Genomic DNA, 19,540 nt, shown 5'->3' with positions numbered 1-19,540 from the left:
TGCTCCTTGATCGCTTCATGCCTTCCCAGCGTAACAATGACGTCATCCTCCAGTGGAAATGCGACGGTTTTTCCCACCACCTGACTGACCTATTACAATTGTTATGCTTGACACGCGCTTTCTGCATTGCCCTGCAGGAAACCTGGTTCCTGGCAATGCGAACCCCTGCCCTCCATGGCTATAGGGGATGTTAAAGGAACCATAGCGAATATAATACGGTGTCAGGTGGCGTTTGCGTCTATGTCCTTAACTCGGTGTGTAGTGAACCTGTACTCCTTCGAACTCCTCTTGAAGCTGTTGCTGTCAAGATAAAATAACTGTCTGCAACTTATATCTTCCTCCAGATGGTGCAGTACCCATGAACGTCCTGGATGCCCTGATTGATCAACTCCCTAAACCTTTTCTACTTCTGGGAGATTTTAAGGTCCATAACCCCTTGTGGGGTAGTACCATGCTTACTGGCCGAGGCAGATGAGTCGAAAATTTACTGTCCCAACTCGACTTCTGTCTCTTAAATACTGGGGCCACCACATATTTCAGTGTGGCTCATGGTAGTTACTTGGCCATTGATTTATCTATCTGCAGCCCATGAATCCTCCCACCTATCTACTGGAGACCACATGACGACCTGTGTAGTAGTGACCACTTCCACATTTTCCTGTCACTCCCCCAGCGTCATGCCCATGGACGCCTACCCAGATGGGCTTTAGACAAGGCAGACTGGGAAGCTTTCACCTTTTCTGACACCGTTGAATCTCCCCCCACATGGCTCAATCGATGCTGTGATTGACCAGGTCAGCACAACGCTCATTTCTGCGGCGGAAAACGCAACCCCTCGTTCTCTAGAGTGCTGCTGGCGAAAGACAGTCCCGTAGTGGTCGCCGGAAGTCCCTGAGGCCATTAAATAGCGTCGGCGAGCTATGCAGTGACATAAGCGACTCCCTTCCCTAGAGCACCTCGTAGCTTTTAAACGGCTCCGTGCCCGCGTTCACCAGCTTATACAAAGTCGGAAACATTTGGGAGAGGTACGTCTTGACCATTGGGTACCATACGTCACCTTCCCAAGTCTGGATCAAGATCAAACGTCTTTCAGGTACCAGAACCCAACGGGTGTCCCTGGTGTTCACATCAATGGCGTATTGTCTACCGACGCAAGCGCAATTGTCGAGCACTTTGCTCACCATTACGCTCGCGCCTCTGCGTCGGAGAATTATCGCCCAGCCCTTCGCGTCCCCAAACGGCGGATGGAAGGGAGGGTTCTCTCGTTCACTACACACCACAGTGAACCCTATAACGCCCCATTTACAGAGTGGAAGCTCCTCAGCACCCTTGCATGTTGCCCTGGCGCAGCTCGTTGCCCTGGCGCAGCTCCTGGGCCGGATCGGATCCACAGTCAGATGATTAAACATCTCTCGCCTGACTACAAGCGGCATCTCCTTGTCATCTTCAACCGGATCTGGTACGATGGCGTCTTTCCATCGCAATGGCGTGAGAGCACCGTCATTCCGGTGCTCAAACTCGGTAAGAACCCGCTTGACGTGGATAGCTACCGGCCCATTAGCCTCACCAAAGTTCTTTGTAAGCTGCTGGAAGTTACGGTGTGTCGGCGGTTGAGTTGGGTCCTGAAGTCACGTAGCCTCCTGGCCCCATGTGAGGGCGGCTTTCGCAAGGGTCGCTCTATCACTGATAATCTGGTATCCCTCGACTCTGCCATCCAAACAGCCTGTTCCAGACACCATCACCTGGAGACATCATATCATTGCCACATTGTATGAGTGTGGTCTCTGGGGCGCGCTCCCTATTTTTATCCGAAACTTCCTGTCGCTTCGAGCTTTCCGTGTCCAAGTTGGTGCCTCCCTTAGTTCCCCCCATATCCAGGAGAAAGGCGTCCCGCAGGCTCTGTATTAAGTGTCTATTTCATTTTAATGGCAGTTAACGGTCCAGCAGCAGCTGTAGGGCCTTCAGTCTCGCCATCTCTGTACGCAAACGATTTCTGCATTTCGTACTGCTGCTCTAGTATTGGTGTTGCTGAGCGGCACCTACAGGGAGCCATCCACAAGGTCCAGTCATGGGCTCTAGCCCACGGCTTCCAGTTTTCAGCCGCAAAGTCGTGTGACATGCAATTCTGTCGGCGTTGTACCGTTCGTCCGGACGCAAAACTACCTTCATGACTATCCACTCACTGTAGTGGAGACATATCGATACTAAGAACTGGTTTTCAACGCTCGGTTGACTTGGCTTCCTTATCTTCGGCAGCTTAAGCGAAAGTGCTGGCAGCACCTCAGTGCCCCCCGTCGTCTGAGCGACACCAATTGGGGTGCAGATCGCTCTACGCTGCTGCGGCTCTACGGAGCCCTTGTCCAATCCCGAATTGATGATGGAGTGTGGTTTATGGTTCGGCAGCTCCCTAAGCGTTGCGTTTACTCGACCCTGTGCACCACTGCAGGGTCCGACTAGCGACAGACCAGTGTACTGGTGGAGTCTGGGGTCCCTCCATTGCAGATCAGACGTGCACGACTGCTCGCCAGTTACGCTGCACACATTCGTAGTTCTCCTGAGCATCCGAATTACCGTCTCCTTTTCCCTCCGGGGCAGTCCATCTCCCGCTTTGGCGGCCCAGGTCAGGGCTAACGATTGCGGCTGGCGTGCCGTCCCTTCTCTCCGAACTGGAGTCCTTCCCTTTAGTACATCTACTTGCGGTCCGTTCACGTAGGCCTCCATATTGTACGCCTCGACCGCAGCTTCGTCTGGACCTTTCAAATGGCCCTAAGGACTCCGTTAATCCTGCAGCTCTCAGCTGTCACTTCCTCTCGATTCTTGGCGTGTTCCGGGGCTCTGAAAGGTTTTACACCAACGGCTCGATGGCTGATGGTCGCGTTAGCCTTGTCTACGTTCGCGGCGGCCATATTGAACAGCATTCATTACCCGATGGATGCAGTCCCATAATATTTCACACACCTTTTTTTTGAAGGTGGCATTCTGTTGCTACGGTCGTAGGTTCTAATCCTGCCTCGGGCATGGATGTGTGTGACGTCCTTAGGTTAGTTAGGTTTAAATAGTTCTAAGTCTAGGGGGACTTATGACCTCAGATGTTAAGTCCCATAGTGCTTACAGACACGGCCAACCGATTCGGCTCAAATTTGGCAGGTCGCTTGTGTACAACCTAAAACTAAGGAATCTAAGATATTTTGGGTCAAAACCCCGGCAATTTTGAGAAAATCACCCCTAAATGTTATGACGAGCAATCGACTCAAAATTGGAGAGATCGATAGATAATTGCAAATAGAGCATTTTTCATCATCAGGTATGGAGTCTGCAAACGCAAACTTTTCCAGAAATCGAGGAAAGAAACTTTTACAACTGCTACTTCTGTACCCACATGGTAAACGCTTTACGCACCGACATGGTTTCGCACCGACATGGTAGGTCAGCGTGTGCGCCGGCACGGTAGCTCAGCGTGTTCTGTCAGAGAGCTGGTTGGCCTCTGTAATAAAAAAAACTAAATAAATAAAATAAATAAATAAAAAAATAAAAAATAAAATAATCCACTGAGTGGAAGGATCAACAAACGAAATTGAACGGATGTCATGTGACGTCCGCAACGACCAAACACAACGATCAACAACGAACAAAATGGAAAAAAATGCGTGTTCGGTCAGAGGGTTAGCTACTCTCTGTAATAAAAAAAAAAAAACTGCGTTAATCGATCAACGACGAATTTAAATGGGTGTCTCACGACGTCCGCCCCGAGTAGATGCAACGAACGAAAACGAACAAAATGCGAAAAATAACGCAACGGCCAAGGTATCTGGCTGGGAATCGGAGAATTCGGGTTCGAATCTCGAAGAAACCTAGCAGTTGTTCTTCTTTTCGTTTGTATTTTTCCATATCTCAATTGATGGGGATAGAAGGGTTAATAAGGCAAGTAAATCAATAAGGAATGATAATAATAAGGTAGGCAAAAAAATTCTCAAACCTCATGGGATAGGAAACAACTAAAATGTTAGTTATTGCTGGTTGTGTCATATCTTTCAGGTGTATAATCTGAGTAATAGAGGATGTACACCCTTCGACTAGCGCTGTAATATATAGTTGGGAGCCTGTCACAGACGATGGCAGGTGGGAAGTTACCGACGCTGTGTTTTGGTTTGCAAAAGTGTTGCAAGACAGATGCATTATCAGTGCACTACGGAAGCAGGCAGTTCTGTTTCTCCGCGTTCTAGATTGGTAGGAGCGGCTATCGTCGAGCGATTTTTGGAGCTGTCGAACGAAATGACTTTTGTTGATACTGAAGTACTATACCATGAAGACGAAGCAGAAGGTCATTCAGTGGAAGATATCCCGACTAGTGAATCGCAAAATGATCATAACACTTTGGAAATCTCCGCGTCACTGGGAATATGTGCTTCACCTGTTCCCGATGAGTATTACGAACCGGTTACTAAACGATTGAACTACGGCGCTATACCCCTTGAAGTAAAAGTAAAGGCGGTAGCGCTAGTCAGGAATCATACAAATTGGAACCTACAAACACTGCAAAAGAATGGAGGAACAACAGCCCTGAAAAGAAAGAAGGACTTGAAACTGTAGGAAAGTGATATCGGTAAAGGAGGGACAAGATATGACAAATACCAGGCGATAAATGTCGTAACGAGAATGTAACAACGAGAATACTTCAGGAGTGGGCTTCAGGTGCAGCGCTTCAATTTACGGCCAACAAGGATTTTACGTTTGCTGCATCATTATCTTGGGCAAGAAATTTCTAATCGGAGTATAAAATTCGTCAACGGCACGTCACTAAAAAGGTCTCTCATAAGGAGGTACAAAATATAGAAGAGATACAGAAAGTGGCGGCTCTTTTCAGCACGCAAACGTTGTCAGTTATGACCGCTTTTAATCGTGATTACGTGAGCAACACCGATCAAACAGGATGCGAGTATTGGGTGGACATTAGACGCACATTATCGCATAAGGGAGAAAAACGAACCCTTGTCGCAGTTGGTAGTAAGAACAAACTAACACATTCGTACACGGCGAAATATGCCATCACAGCCTCTGGAAAAGCGTTGCCTAAGGTTTTTCAGTGTTTACAAGAAACGAATGTTACATTTGGTCCTCGGGTTATACAAGAGGTCAATAGCTGAACCGACTCGTTGAAAATTCTTACATTCCTGCTCCAAACCCGGGAAACTGGCAAATGAGATTTACAGAACATTTTTTGAGACTCTTGTAAAACCATACGTTTCTGATGACAAGTTTTGTCTAATACTGGATTCCTGGAGTGGACAAATTAATACTACAATATATGACACAATGTTTATAGACGGCGAAAGTCACCGCCAAGAAGCACACCCGTGTGTCAGCCGTGTGATGTTTATTTCTATCGCTAGGTTACAACTCTATTTCCAGGCTTCAGAATTGCAGTGTGCTTCTGGAAACGCAGCGGGAATTGCACAACCGCACGGATGCATTAACTATTCACAGCATAATTCATAACCAACTTTCAGCACCGATTTTTTCAGGAAATGATATCATATGCTTGGTACGCATCAAAATTAATTCTCGAAAAAGACATACTTTTAAATGTAAACCAAGTTTGTTTTCCGCCGACTCTTCGGAAGGAACAGTATAGCTGTCGAAAGATTGCATTTATTAGATGTTCTTGGTGCCGTGAATATATTTGTTTCGAATGTTTATATGACAAGTACAGTCCATCTAGTTGTTCGAAGAAAAGTGAGGACACGTAACAGTGACTGAAAGAGCCATTGTAAAGTGACCGGGAGTAACATTTTAGTTGTTTACTATCCCATGAGGTTCGAGAAATTTTTTGTCTACCTTATTATTATCATTCCTTATTGATTTACTTACCTTATTAACCCTTCTATCCCTATCAATTGAGATATGGAAAAATACAAACGAAAAGAAGAACAACTGCTAGGTTTCTTCGAGATTCGAACCCGGGTTCTCCGATTCCCAGCCAGATGCCTTGGACGTTGCTCTACTTTTTTTTAAAATCTCAATATGTTAGTTTTCGTTCGTTATATCTGATCGGGGCGGACGTCGCAAGACACCTGTTTCAGTTCGTCGTTGATCCATTAACTCAGTTTTTTTTATTATTACAGAGGGCAACTAACCCTCTGACCGAACACGCGGTGTTATCGTGCCGGCGTTATCGGTGCTGTGGGCGAGAAATGTTTACCATGTGGATACAGAAGCGGCAGCTGTAAAAGTTTCTTACCTCGATTTCTGGAAAAGTATGCGTTTGCAGACCCCATACCTGATGATGAAAAATGCTCTATTTACAATTATCTATCGATCCCCCCAGTTTTGAGTCGATTTCTCGTCATAAACTTTAGAGGTGATTTTTTAAAAACGCGGGTGTTGACCCAAAATATCTTAGATTCCTTCGTTTTAAGTTGTACGCAAGCGACCTGCCAAATTTGAACCGAATCGGTTGGCCCTGTCTGAGGCCTTCTCCTTGTTAGAGCCATTTGAACCATTTTGAAGGTGGCATTCTGTTAGACGGACAACCACAATGATGTCAGGGCATATATCAAACGGGGTAGTGTTTGTTGGGTACAGAAACCGAAATAGTATCCCGAAGACCAGAGCAGGGCCGATCATTTCTGACATCAGAAAGAGAGGACCGTTATTTGGTTGTAAGGACATGATGGTGCCGCCTTTGTACTGCACTGCAACTGGCATCTTATTCCGCAGCATCAGTGGACGTGTTGTACCGAGGCAAACGGTGTACAGAAGGCTTCGGAACTTTGGCCTTTGTTGTCAGAGACATGCTGTTTATGTTCTTCTGACGCGGTTCACAGAAGGGAACGTCTAGATTGGAGTCGTCAGTATGCCACCTGGACGATCGATCAGTGGGGCAATCTTCTTTTCACAGATGAGTCCTGATTCAGTCTGGAGAGTGATTCTCGACGATTTGCGTCTGGAGAGAACTTGAAATTCGATTTCGGGACCTAAACGCTGTGGAAAAAGACCGATATCAAGGAGGATCCCTAAACACAAACACCACGAAATTGTACAGGTGAATCAGCAAGGCTTTACTGCTGTCAGGTATCGTGGCGAGATATTGGGATCTTATGTGCGGTTGTTACGAGGTGCTATGGGCCCAGGCTTCGAACTGAAGGACGATGATGCTCGACCTCTTAGAGCACGGTTGGTTGATGTTTTTTTTGGAAACGGAATGTAGTGCATGCATGGTGTGGTATGATCGCATTCCTAAATGACCTTCATAGAGCACCCCTAGGATGTACTAGGGAGACGGGTTGCATGACGTCAGCTTCCACCAACCACTCTCCAAGACTTACTAGCAGCTCTGCAGGAGGAACAGGCGTTGTTGCTTCAACATGAGATTGATGACATCGTTCACAGCATGTCTCATCCTTATCATGCCTATATTACTGCCAGAGGAGGTCACACCCCATACAGAGCACATTAACCCGTTGTCAGAATGTATGTGCAAATCCGTTAAGCTGTAAAAAACGAAGAACATTTTTGTCTACCGTTACGCATATTGCAGTTGTTTACGTTCTGTATTCTTTAGATTGTTTCTGCTTTACTGTTTATACTGTTTTGCGGCAAAATAAACGCAACTTCGCAAAATTTCCGTTTGTTGCTTTAGTTTTGAACTCTAGTGTATATGACAATACTTGACTGTAATGAAGTGCCATTCAAGTGCAATTGTTCAAATTCTTATAATCTATTGATTTGGAATATTTAATACTTGTAACGATTTATGTCTCAGAAAATGGTGGCCAGGCGTGCAGACAGTATTTTGAAAACGGTAATAGGTCACGTGAGAAGAGCTGAGGAAGGAACAAGCAGAGTTGGTTTAAGGATCATTTGCTGTTCATACTGGTTGGGTAAGCTTTTGCTCGGCCGGTGAGCTGAACGTGTGTTAAATGATAGAGTGGTGTGCAGCCAGCCTGGACAAGTCTTTTCAGTGCAACATTTCAACTTTTGAAATGCTTCAGTGAGTTAGTTATTCAGACTTGAGTGAGCTGGTTAGATATGAGGAATTTGTTCAGGTTAACGTTCTGGTGTACTGCGCAGCGCCATCAGCCCAAATTAAATGTTGCCTGTGTATGTACTGCCTGCTTACATAGCACGCTATTTCAAATTTTATTTGTTTCCTTGTGTATAATATTAGCCTGTGTATAAGACTGCTACTCAACGTAATTTGTTTTCTTGTGCTAAATAAAACTGAGTGATTCTTAATGCTGTTTGTAAGGGTACAATCTTGTCCTAACGGACCATCCCCATATAATCTTGTTTAACATTTCGCATGTGTTTCAGATCTGCAATTTATTCCTTGAATGTTACTTAGCTTGGGGTTTCTTGACTTCAAGGATTTCATTAAAGCACAGTGCAACAGCGTACAGCCACACCCGCTAGCTTAGCAGTCGAGCCACTAAATTAACACATGTTGTAAGCCCGTACTTTTCTGGTTAGGTAGCAACAGATTGGTTTTGTCTGACGATTAGTTTAATTTTATTTATTTACTATCATAAACCACCTGGTACATTCCGCCGTGCTGACGAAGCACGTTTATTTTTGTGACTTCGTAGGCTTTCCCGGCGTAATAAGTCTTGAAAATCTCTTCGGGTTTGCTGCCGGATCCTAAAATCAACTTGACTCGATATTTCGGCGATCCAACTGGTCGCCATCTTCAGGAGAATGCTGCTTGCTGATGATTCCCGCTGAGAACTGAAGATGGCGACCAGTTGGATCGCCGAAATATCGAGTCAAGTTGATTTTAGGATCCGGCAGCAAACCCGAAGAGATTTTCAACACGTTTATTTTTGTTCAAACGGCATGGTTGCTGCAAGTCCTAACTGTATTTGGCTGAAATGCGTTTCAGTTATTGAAAATTTTGGTTAATTAGACACTGGGAGGTGCGCTCCTAAATAATTGCTAAATTGCGTTTAAGTGGGTTATTCGATTTGGACGCAAGCAATATTTCCTTGTGTTTTTGATTATGATCGTCCACTGTGGTTTGCTCGAATGTGATGCTAACAAATTATTCAACTTGATAAGTACTTACGCCCCTATAACCACCGGCTACTTACCACTTTCAACGTTTCCTGCGCCACACCTCTGGGCAATAAAAAGTGTGAGATCCTCCACTTGAGTATTAAAAGATTCCGTTAAATTTAAATTGCACGATAAATCGTGTAATCTTAAAGGCTGTCGTTCAATGAAATACCCAGAGATTACATCTGTCACATGACAAATGTTGTGGGGAAGACGTACAAAAGTCAGCTTTTTATTGTCAGAACAGAAGAAGCAACCAATTTACTTTAGTACTTTTAGTACTTTAGCCAACACCACATCTGTCCGTCCTCTTCTGGAATACTGCTGCATCGTATGTGATCCTTACTAGATAGGATTGACAGAGGAAATCGAAAAAATTCAAAACAAGGAACTCGTTTTGTATTATCGCAAAATAGGGGAGAGAGTGTCATGGATACGATAAGTGAGTCGAGGCGGAAATTACTGAAACAGACGCATTCCACGTGGGGGCGAGTTCTTTTCACGAAATTTCAATCAAAAACTCATTCGTCCGAAAGCAAAGATATTTTTTAGGCTTTTACTTTCACAGTGAGAAGTGACAATTGTGACGAAAGAAGATAAATCAGAACTCGCACGGAAATATATAGGTCTTCACTTTTTCGCGTGCTATTCGGGAGAGGAACGGTAGAGAAATAGTGTGAAAGTTGTTCCATATATCCTCTGGCAAACACTTAACTGTAATCTGCAGAGCAATAATTTAGATCTAAATGCATACAGTGCGATTTTTTTCACCGCGTGCAAACTCGATTTATCGATGAGAAGATATGGAACAAAAATGGCCCAATGAACTTATGCCGGGAAATGTATGGTTTTCGTGCTGGAGACATTTTATTCAAACTGTGTGCCGGACCGAGACTCGAACTCGGGACCTTTGCCTTTCGCAGGCAAGTTCGCAGGAGAGCTTCTGTAAAGTCTGGAAGGTAGGAGACGAGGTACTGGCAGAAGTAAAGCTGTGAGGACGGGGGGTGAGTCGTGCTTAGCTAGCTCAGTTGGCAGAGCACTTGCCCGCGAAAGGCAAAGGTCCCGAGTTCGAGTCTCGTTCGCGCACACAGTTCTAATCTGCCAGGAAGTTTCATATCAGCGCACACTCCGCTGCAGAGTGAAAATCTCATTCTGGGAACATTTAATTCAGTCATACTTCGTTACAGAGACTGCGGTCTAATACACGTTGTACCATGCAGCCACAGATACAGTACGTGTTGAAAATGGTTTCCATGTGCCTCAACTCATGCGTATACGCTCCACAGCAATTTCTGTTTCACAGTTTCACATCGGTCAGGCTGCACCCTAACAGCTTGAAGACGCTGCTCCAACATCTGAGGTCATCAGTCCCATAGAACTTAGAACTACTTAAACCTAACTAACCTAAGGACATCACACACATCCATGCCCGAGGCCGGATTCGGACTACAGTCGTAGTGGTCATGCGGTTCCAGGCTGAAGCGCCTAGAACCACTCGGCCACAGCGACCGGCTTCGAATCACCAATGGCACTTCTTCCAGCAGGGGAGGCAAAGCCAACCGCAAGAAAAGCCGATAGTTCCCGGCTCGTTAGGCGACGTGGAAGGAAGACTGGTCGCCAAATACGGTTGCCAATTATCACAGTTCACACGTTCCAGCTTTGTGCTACCCCACAGATGACTGTTATGAAAGGTGAAGATACCACTACACGTAAAGTTGGCGCATCTGTAAATACGATGGATAACACAATCCCGGATTCGTGGTTGCCTCGTGAAAAAACCAGTAACCCGATGGGAAAAGTCTGCTGCTAGTAAGCCCCGCACATGCTGTAAGTAAATGATGACTAACTGAAACCCTCAGCTGCCGACAGGTGTTGTTGATATACCTCGATGTGGACAGCTGAAAATGTGTGCCCCGACCGGGACTCGAACCCGGGACCTCCTGCTTACATGGCAGACGCTCTATCCATCTGAGCCACCGAGGACACAGACGAATAGAGCGAGTGCATGGACTTATACCGTGTGACTCACATTCCCAAGTGTCCACAATCTACATATGTAATGTACCTTATAGACATTTGCCGATTCGCTCATTACTCGCGCACGCTTTGGTCATTCCAGTAAGAGTTTGGGCAACCTGTGCGCATTCGCACAGACGAAGGTCAATGGCTGGGTACCCTTTAACTATATACACTCCTCGAAATGGAAAAAAGAACACATTGACACCGGTGTATCAGACCCACCATACTTGCTCCGGACACTGCGAGAGGGCTGTACAAGCAATGATCACACGCACGGCACAGCGGACACACCAGGAACCGCGGTGTTGGCCGTCGAATGGCGCTAGCTGCGCAGCATTTGAGCACCGCCGCCGTCAGTGTCAGCCAGTTTGCCGTGACATACGGAGCTCCATCGCAGTCTTTAACACTGGTAGCATGCCGCGACAGCGTGGACGTGAACCGTATGTGCAGTTGACGGACTTTGAGCGAGGGCGTATAGTGGGCATGCGGGAGGCCGGGTGGACGTACCGCCGAATTGCCCGACACGTGGGGCGTGAGGTCTCCACAGTACATCGATGTTGTCGCCAGTGGTCGGCGGAAGGTGCACGTGCCCGTCGACCTGGGACCGGACCGCAGCGACGCACGGATGCACGCCAAGACCGTAGGATCCTACGCAGTGCCGTAGGGGACCGCACCGCCACTTCCCAGCAAATTAGGGACACTTTTGCTTCTGGGGTATCGGCGAGGACCATTCGCAACCGTCTCCATGAAGCTGGGCTACGGTCCCGCACACCGTTACGCCGTCTTCCGCTCACGCCCCAACATCGTGCAGCCCGCCTCCAGTGGTGTCGCGACAGGTGTGAATGGAGGGACGAATGGAGACGTGTCGTCTTCAGCGATGAGAGTCGCTTCTGCCTTGGTGCCAATGATGGTCGTATGCGTGTTTGGCACCGTGCAGGTGAGCGCCACAATCAGGACTGCATACGACCAAGGCACACTGGGCCAACACCAGGCATCATGGTGTGGGGAGCGATCTCCTACACTGGCCGTACACATCTGGTGATCGTCGAGGGGACACTGAATAGTGCACGGTACATCCAAACCGTCATCGAACCCATCGTTCTACCATTCCTAGATCGGCAAGGGAACTTGCTGTTCCAACAGGACAATGCACGTCCGCATGTATCCCGTACCACCCAACGTGCTCTAGAAGGTGTAAGTCAACTACCCTGGCCAGCAAGATCTCCGGATCTGTCCCCCATTGAGCATGTTTGGGACTGGATGAAGCGTCGTCTCACGCGGTCTGCACGTCCAGCACGAACGCTGGTCCAACTGAGGCGCCAGGTGGAAATGGCATGGCAAGCCGTTCCACAGGACTACATCCAGCATGTGTACGATCGTCTCCATGGGAGAATAGCAGCCTGCATTGCTGCGAAAGGTGGATATACACTGTAGTAGTGCCGACATTGTGCATGCTCTGTTGCCTGTGTCTATGTGCCTGTGGTTCTGTCAGTGTGATCATGTGATGTATCTGACCCCAGGAATGTGTCAATAAAGTTTCCCCTTCCTGGGACAATGAATTCACGGTGTTCTTATTTCAATTTCCAGAAGTGTATATGCAATGAGTGAATGGGCAAATGTCTATAAGGTATATTACATATGTAGAATTGTGGACAGTTGGGAATGTGAGTCTCACGGGAAGCGTGCAAGGGATAAGTCCCTGCAGTCGCGCTGTTCATCTGTGTCCTCGGTGGCTCAGATGGAAGCCGGCACGGTAGCTCAGCGTGTTCGGTCAGAGTGTTACGCGCCCTCTGTAACAAAAAAAAAAAAAAAAAAAAAAAAAAAAAAAAAAAACTCAGTCAATCGATCGAAAACGAACGTAAATGGATGTCTTACGACGTCCGCCCCGAGCAGATGCAACGAACAAAAGCGAACAAAATGAGACTAAAAAAAAAAAGGATAGAGCGTCTGCCATGTAAGCAGGAGGTCCCGGGTTCGAGTTTAGGTCGGGGCACACATTTTCAGCTGTCCACATCGAGGTATATCAACAACACCTGTCGGCAGCTGAGGGTTTCAGTTAGTCATCATTTATTCCAGGGAAAAGCTGCACGCTCATCAACAGTATTCTGTTCTTTCGAGTACAGTTACTGTCTTCATATACGTGCTGTAAGTAATAATGGTAGAAGCAGTTGTCGTAGAGAATGTTCCACAAGGGCATGTAGTATGAGGAACAGTACTACCCTCTAGGAGAAAACCATGCATACTGTAAGGCTGGCCGCAAGATAAGACGCAGGCCCGTGATGTGACGCAGGGGTGCTCACTCCAAATTCCTCACGGCAGCGTGAGTCACGGCGACAATCATCGCAGGTTGGATCGCAGTTTCAATACGCAGTTTGCTGAGGAACTTTGGCTCTGGCAGAGATGGCCACTACTTCTGCTATGTTAATAGATATAAGTTCTGAATCCGATTCCGATTCTGAGTTTGAGTTCGAAGCGGTGTGCTACATCGCTCTGATGAAACTGGCTACAGGTTCTCACGCCGAAGAAGGCAAGAGGAGGTCCATATGGCGTGAGTCAGAAGGGACAGAGTAGCTGGTGAGAAAGAGAAGTGGGCAAATTTCATTATTATCCAGAATGAGATTTTCACTCTGCAGCGGAGTGTGCGCTGATACGAAACTTCCTGGCAGATTAAAACTGTGTGCCCGACCGAAACTCGAACTCGGGACCTTTGCCTTTCGCGGGCAAGTGCTCTACCAACTGAGCTACCGAAGCACGACTCACGCCCGGTACTCACAGCTTTACTTCTGCCAGAAGAACATAAATAAATATGGCAGAATCGAAGCTGTGCGGACGGATTGTGAGTCGTGCTTGGGTAGCTCAGTTGGTAGAGTACTTGCCCGCGAAAGGCAAAGGTCCCGAGTTCGAGTCTCGGTCGGGCACACAGTTTTAATCTGCCAGGAAGTTTCATTATTATCAATTAACAGAAACCGTATTTTCCCATACAGACACTATCAGAAACAGAATCCTATTAGTCATCAGGACTATTCAACAACAAATCAAAGCCGGCCGCGGTGGCCGCGCGGTTCTGGCGCTGCAGTCCGGAACCGCGGGACTGCCTATATATATATATATATATATATATATGTGTGTGTGTGTGTGTGTGTGTGTGTGTGTGTACTTGGACGACAGTTTCGATTCTATATGGACTTCAAAGACGTGGTTAAATCCATCTATTCCGTTTTCACTGGTAGATATGGAGGGCTACACGCTAGTAAGGAATGATATTGTAAGGAACCTAGGCATCTATTTTGATAAACATTTATCAGGACAGAGCACATCACGAAAATTTGCTACAGAGTTTTAACAATGTCAACGTAGAATGTTAACAACGAATTACAATGCAACTTAGCATTTCGTATGTCCGTTTCCTTGGCCACTTTCTCCCACTTCTCAGCTTGCAGCTTCGTTTTCAAGTAATCTTCATGGCTTGTATCATACAGAACTTTGCGAACACGTACGGCTTCAATTAGCTTTTCCTCCATTTCGAACTACCAACAGCCAGAACCACCGTGAGCCTCGCAGTAAACTGCGCACAGGAGACTGCGATCCGTAGGGTCACCAAGCGCAGGAACTGCGTCACGTTACGCTGCCCTCTAATGTGCGCAGGACGATTCAGTTGTGTGGTTCGCAAAAAACTCACCGCGTGTCACCCTGCGTTACCTCACGGACCTGCGTGTCATCTTGCGGCCAGGCTCACTGTGGCTGCATGGTACAGCGCGTATTAGACTGCAGTCTCTGTAACGAAGTATGGTTGAATAAATGATCTCTAGCATGAAAACTATGCATTTCCAGACATAAGTAAATTAGACCATTTTTATCCCATATGCTGTCATTGATCAGTCCCAAAATTTTGCACACGGGGGAAAAAAATCACTCTATATGCCTGGCAGTATACACTCTAAGACAAAAAAAAAAAAGAAAAACGTTTGACACACCACAAAGGAATTATCCGAATGGAACGGTAATCACTAGATGTGATGTACATGTACAGACAAACAAACGTTTACAGTTTCAGAAAAAGTTTAATGATTTACTCAAGAGAAACAACTTCGCAAATTGAGCATGTCGATAAACCGTTGGTTCACCTCTGGCTCTTACGTAAGCAATTATTGGGCTTGACATTGATTGATAAAGTTGTTGGATGTCCTTTTGAGGGATATCGTGCCAAAGTCTCTCCATTGGTGCATTAGATGGTCAAAATACCGAGATGGTTGCAGGGCCCTGCCCAAACTGCTCCAAATGTTCTCAAATGAGGAGAGATCCATCGACCTTGATGGCAAAGGTAGGGTTTGGCAAGCACGAAGACAAGCCGTACAAACTCTCGCCGTATTATCTTGCTGAAATATTAGCCCAGTGTGGCTTGCTTTGTAGGGCAACAAAATATCGCCAACGTAACTCTGTACTGTAAGGGTGCCGCGGATGACAACCAAACGCCGGCCGTTGTGGCCGAGCGGTTCTAGCCGCTTCAGTCTGGAACGCACGATAGCTACGGTCGCAGATTACAATCCTGCCTCGGGTATGAATGTGTGTGAAGTCCTTAGGTTAGTTAGGTTCAAGTAGTTTTAAGTCTAGGGGACTGATGACCTCAGCTGTTAAGTCCCATAGTGCTCAGAGCCATTTGACAACCAAAGGAGTCCTGCTATGAAAAGAAGTGGCACGCTGTACCATCACTCTTGGTTTTCGGGCTATATGGAAGGCGACAGTCAGGTTGGTATCCTACCAGTGTCTGGGGCGGCTCCAGACACGTCTTCGCTGGTCATCTGGACTGTACTCAATGGGATGAAGACGTGTCTGGAGACATCTCGGACAGCAGTGTAAAACCATCCTCAGTGTCGTCCGCCATACAATCATAAGTGATGGTTTGGGGGTGCCATTTCTTTTCATAGCAGGATCCCTTTGGTTGTCATGCACGGTACCCTCAGAGCACAGTGATACGCTGGCGATATTTCATGCACCTTTTTTTTTTTGCCCTACATGGGAAGCCATCCTGGACCTAGATTTCAGCAAGATAATGTCAGCCCGCACACAGCGTGGCTTTCTACTGCTTGTCTTCGTGTTTGCCGAAGCTGCCGTGGGCAGCATGCTCACCAAATCTCTCCTTAGCTGACAAGGGAACCTCCCCATCGCACCCCTCTCAGATTTAGTTATGTTGGCACAGTGGATAGGCCTTGAAAAACTGAACACAGATCAATCGAGAAAACAGGAAGAAGTTGTGTGAAACCATGAAAAAAATAAGCAAAATATACAAACTGAGTAGTCCATGTGCAAGATAAGTAGCATCTAGGGGACTGTATGCTCAGGAGCGCCGTGGTACCGTGCTTAGCGCGAGCAGGTGCGTAACGAGAGGCCCTGGGTTCAAGTCTTCCCTCGAGTGAAAAGTTTACTTTCTTTATTTTCGTAAAGTTATGATCTGTCCGTTCGTTCATTGACGACTCTGTTCACTGTAATAAGATTAGTGTCTGTGTTTTGCGACCGCACCGCAAAAACGTGCGATTAGTAGACGGAAGGACGTGCCTTTGCAATGGGAACCGAAAACATTTGATCGCAAGGTCATAGGTGAACCGATTCCTCCACAGGAAAACACGTCTGATATATTCTAGACGACACTGATGACCGTATGTGCGTCACATGACAGGAATATGTTGTCGACCCACCCAACTTGTACACTTGGCGAATGGGTAAAAAGATTCTTTTACCTTGCCCGATTTAGGTTTTCTTGTGGATGTGATAGTCACTCCCAAGAAAGTGATGGAAACATAAGAGTTTGTCACATAAACTGAAAATAAAAAATTAAACTTCTCACTCCCGGGAAGACTTGAACCAAGAACTTCTCATTCCGCAGCTGCTCACGCTAACCACGGGACCACGGCGCTCCTAAGCATACACTGCACTAGATGTTGCCTATCTTGCACATGGACTGATCAGTTTATATATTTTGCTTAGTTTTTTCATAGTTCCACACAACTTCTTCCTGTTTCCTCGATTGATCTGTGTTCAGTTTTTCAAGGCCTATCCATTGTGCCAACTTATAACTAAATCTGAGGAGGTGCGATGGGGAGGTTCCCTTGTGAGAAAGTTTGGAGGATTATCTGCATGGCCCTGCAACCACTTCGGTATTTTGATGATATAATGTGCTAGTTGGACAGAATTTGGCACGATATCTCTCAGGAGGACATCCGACAACTCTATGAATTAATACCAGGACGAATAACTGCTTGCCTAAGGGCCAGAGGTGGAGGAATACGTTACTGACTTGCTCAATTTGTGACGCTCTTCCTCTTGACTAAATTATCCAATTTTTTTCCGAAATTTTAATCTTCTGTTTGTCTACCGATTTTCGTCCTATTCGGATAATCCCTTCGTGGTGCGTCGCTTTTTTGTCGTAGGGTGTGATATCCAAACGGCTGACGTGGCTATTTGCCACATGCAGGCGCTCATGCAAACAATCAGAGTGTCCAATAAAGAATGTTCTCACTGTCGGCTATGTCTGCAGGGGATCTCGTTGACCCGACAGCGGACACGGCTGCAGCAGGTCGTGGTCTGGCTACTCGTCATGAGGAGAGCCGTCCAGGATGGTGCTGGAAGACGCCGCCTCTACGCTCGCAGCGTCAACCTCGTCGGCAAAATGTGGATGGTCGGCAGTTGTATCTAAACTTACATATATACTTGAGCAACTAACAGAATTTTATTCGAATGAAGTTCTTTGTTATTTGTTTCTAGATATTAATAGCACTTCGTCTTCAGGCCGCAAGTGGCCCATCGGGACCGTCCGACCGCCGTGTCATCCTCACATGTCGATGCGGGTAGGAGGGGCGTATCGTCAGCACAACGCTCTCCCAGTCGGTATGATGGTTTTCTGTGGCCGGAGCCGCTACTATTCGGTCGAGTAGCTCCTCAATTGGCATCACGAGGCTGAGTGCACCCCGAAAAATGGCAACAGCTCATGGAGGCCCGGATGGTCACACATCCAAGTGTCGGCGACGCCCGACAGCGCTTAACTTCTGACGGGAGCCGGTGTATCCACTGCGACAAGGCCGTTGCCTAGATATTAATAACTATGATATTATTCCAAAATATCTATACTGTTGACCCAAAACCTTATGACCAGCGGCAAAATACTGTGCTGGTCCACCTCTGGAACGAAATACAGCAGCGATTCCTTTGTAGGTTTACTGACGTCCGAGACAGCAGATATCCTACAGGTCCAGATCACGCAATTATGATAAATTAGGGGCTGGTGGTTTGTGGGCGTGGAGCTAACGCCTGATAGCGCCCCAGCTGTGTGCCATCAGGCCAAGATAAGATAAATGTTGTGGCCAAGACATCTGTGTGAGTTCACAACCATGCTCCTCAGACCGCTGTGCCACGATTCTGGCCTCATGACATGTGCAGTTATCCTGCTAGAAGATTCCATCACAGTTGGGAAAGGCATTAACCATCAAGGGATGGAGATAGTCCGGGATAATGTTCATGTAGTCCTCAGTTGTCATGGAGCCTTAGAGTACTAATACAGGCTGCATGGAAGCCCAGCTTAATTTCTCCCCCCTCCCCTCCCCTAACAGTATGCCCCCGCGGCGCAGTGCCTGTTTCTAGCAACCGCTTGCTTCACTTCTGGCTGTACCAATATTGTACTCGGTCGATCAGCCACAGATCGCTGCCTGTCATGACAGAACAGGCCTGCCTCCGACCTTCACTTTTTATGACTAGGCGTGGACGTCCAAAGACTCGTGGTTTCACTGTCCTTGAACCATTTTACATGAATGCAAACTCGTCAAGTCCCAAAACGAAACCAGGCGACATTGAATCTAACGATGGCGGGAAAACACACTGTTTTTGCTCAGCAGTGTTTAATCTCCTTTCTTTAGTACCGTCTTCTTCATTTTCTTCTACAGGGTTCCAAACAAATTCACACATTTTTAAGGTAGGACTGATTGTTGAGGCTACAAGAGGCATAATTTGGGTAACACGCTTGTTTCTTGTGTGAAAACCGCGTATTTAAAACTTCCTTACACGGGAGCAATGTTGTCCCGTGAAGTTTCGCTAATAGACCCGAACGCTTAAGGTACTGGGTAACGCCAGATCACTGCTATCTGTTGTTAGTTACAACAAAGTATGTTTAAAGATGACGAAAGTTCCTTGAGACGAACCACCTTGCTCCTATTATAGATTGAACTCTCTTTCGCTGCACATTTCAATTAAAATGCACCCGGCTTGGAAGTAGGCCACCTTTCGACTCTACTGCATCCGCTGCTTACAGAAGTCCCATCTCGACCGACTTTCAAATCAATGCCGTTATGAGTTCGAACTGCTCCTCGTACATCCTCGTAAATTTTCGTCATTGATCAGAATACAAGGCGAACCCCACTTATTACCACAAAATTGTGTTTTTAAATACTTTCTGTTGCAATGTGGCGTCTTTTTTTACTAATAT

At 46.6% G+C, this 19,540-nt stretch overlaps 1 protein-coding gene and 1 non-coding gene across 2 annotated transcripts in view; one reads left to right on the top strand and one right to left on the bottom strand.

Annotated features, from left to right (window-relative positions):
- Positions 1-19,540, top strand: part of LOC126278750 (uncharacterized) — a 103,287-nt gene that overhangs the window by 2,661 nt on the left and 81,086 nt on the right. The window contains exon 2 of the mRNA XM_049979026.1: positions 17,603-17,743. Within this exon, the coding sequence (XP_049834983.1) occupies positions 17,603-17,743 (141 nt within the window). The remainder of the gene's footprint in view (positions 1-17,602; positions 17,744-19,540) is intronic.
- On the bottom strand, positions 10,961-11,034 carry Trnat-ugu (transfer RNA threonine (anticodon UGU)). Its single transcript has one exon. It is a non-coding gene; the product is annotated as a tRNA-Thr (tRNA).

Source organism: Schistocerca gregaria, chromosome 6 (genome assembly GCF_023897955.1).
Source record: "Schistocerca gregaria isolate iqSchGreg1 chromosome 6, iqSchGreg1.2, whole genome shotgun sequence".
Taxonomy (NCBI): domain Eukaryota; kingdom Metazoa; phylum Arthropoda; class Insecta; order Orthoptera; family Acrididae; genus Schistocerca; species Schistocerca gregaria.
Note: the sequence above shows the minus strand (reverse complement) of the source record. Positions and strands in the feature narration are given on the sequence as shown.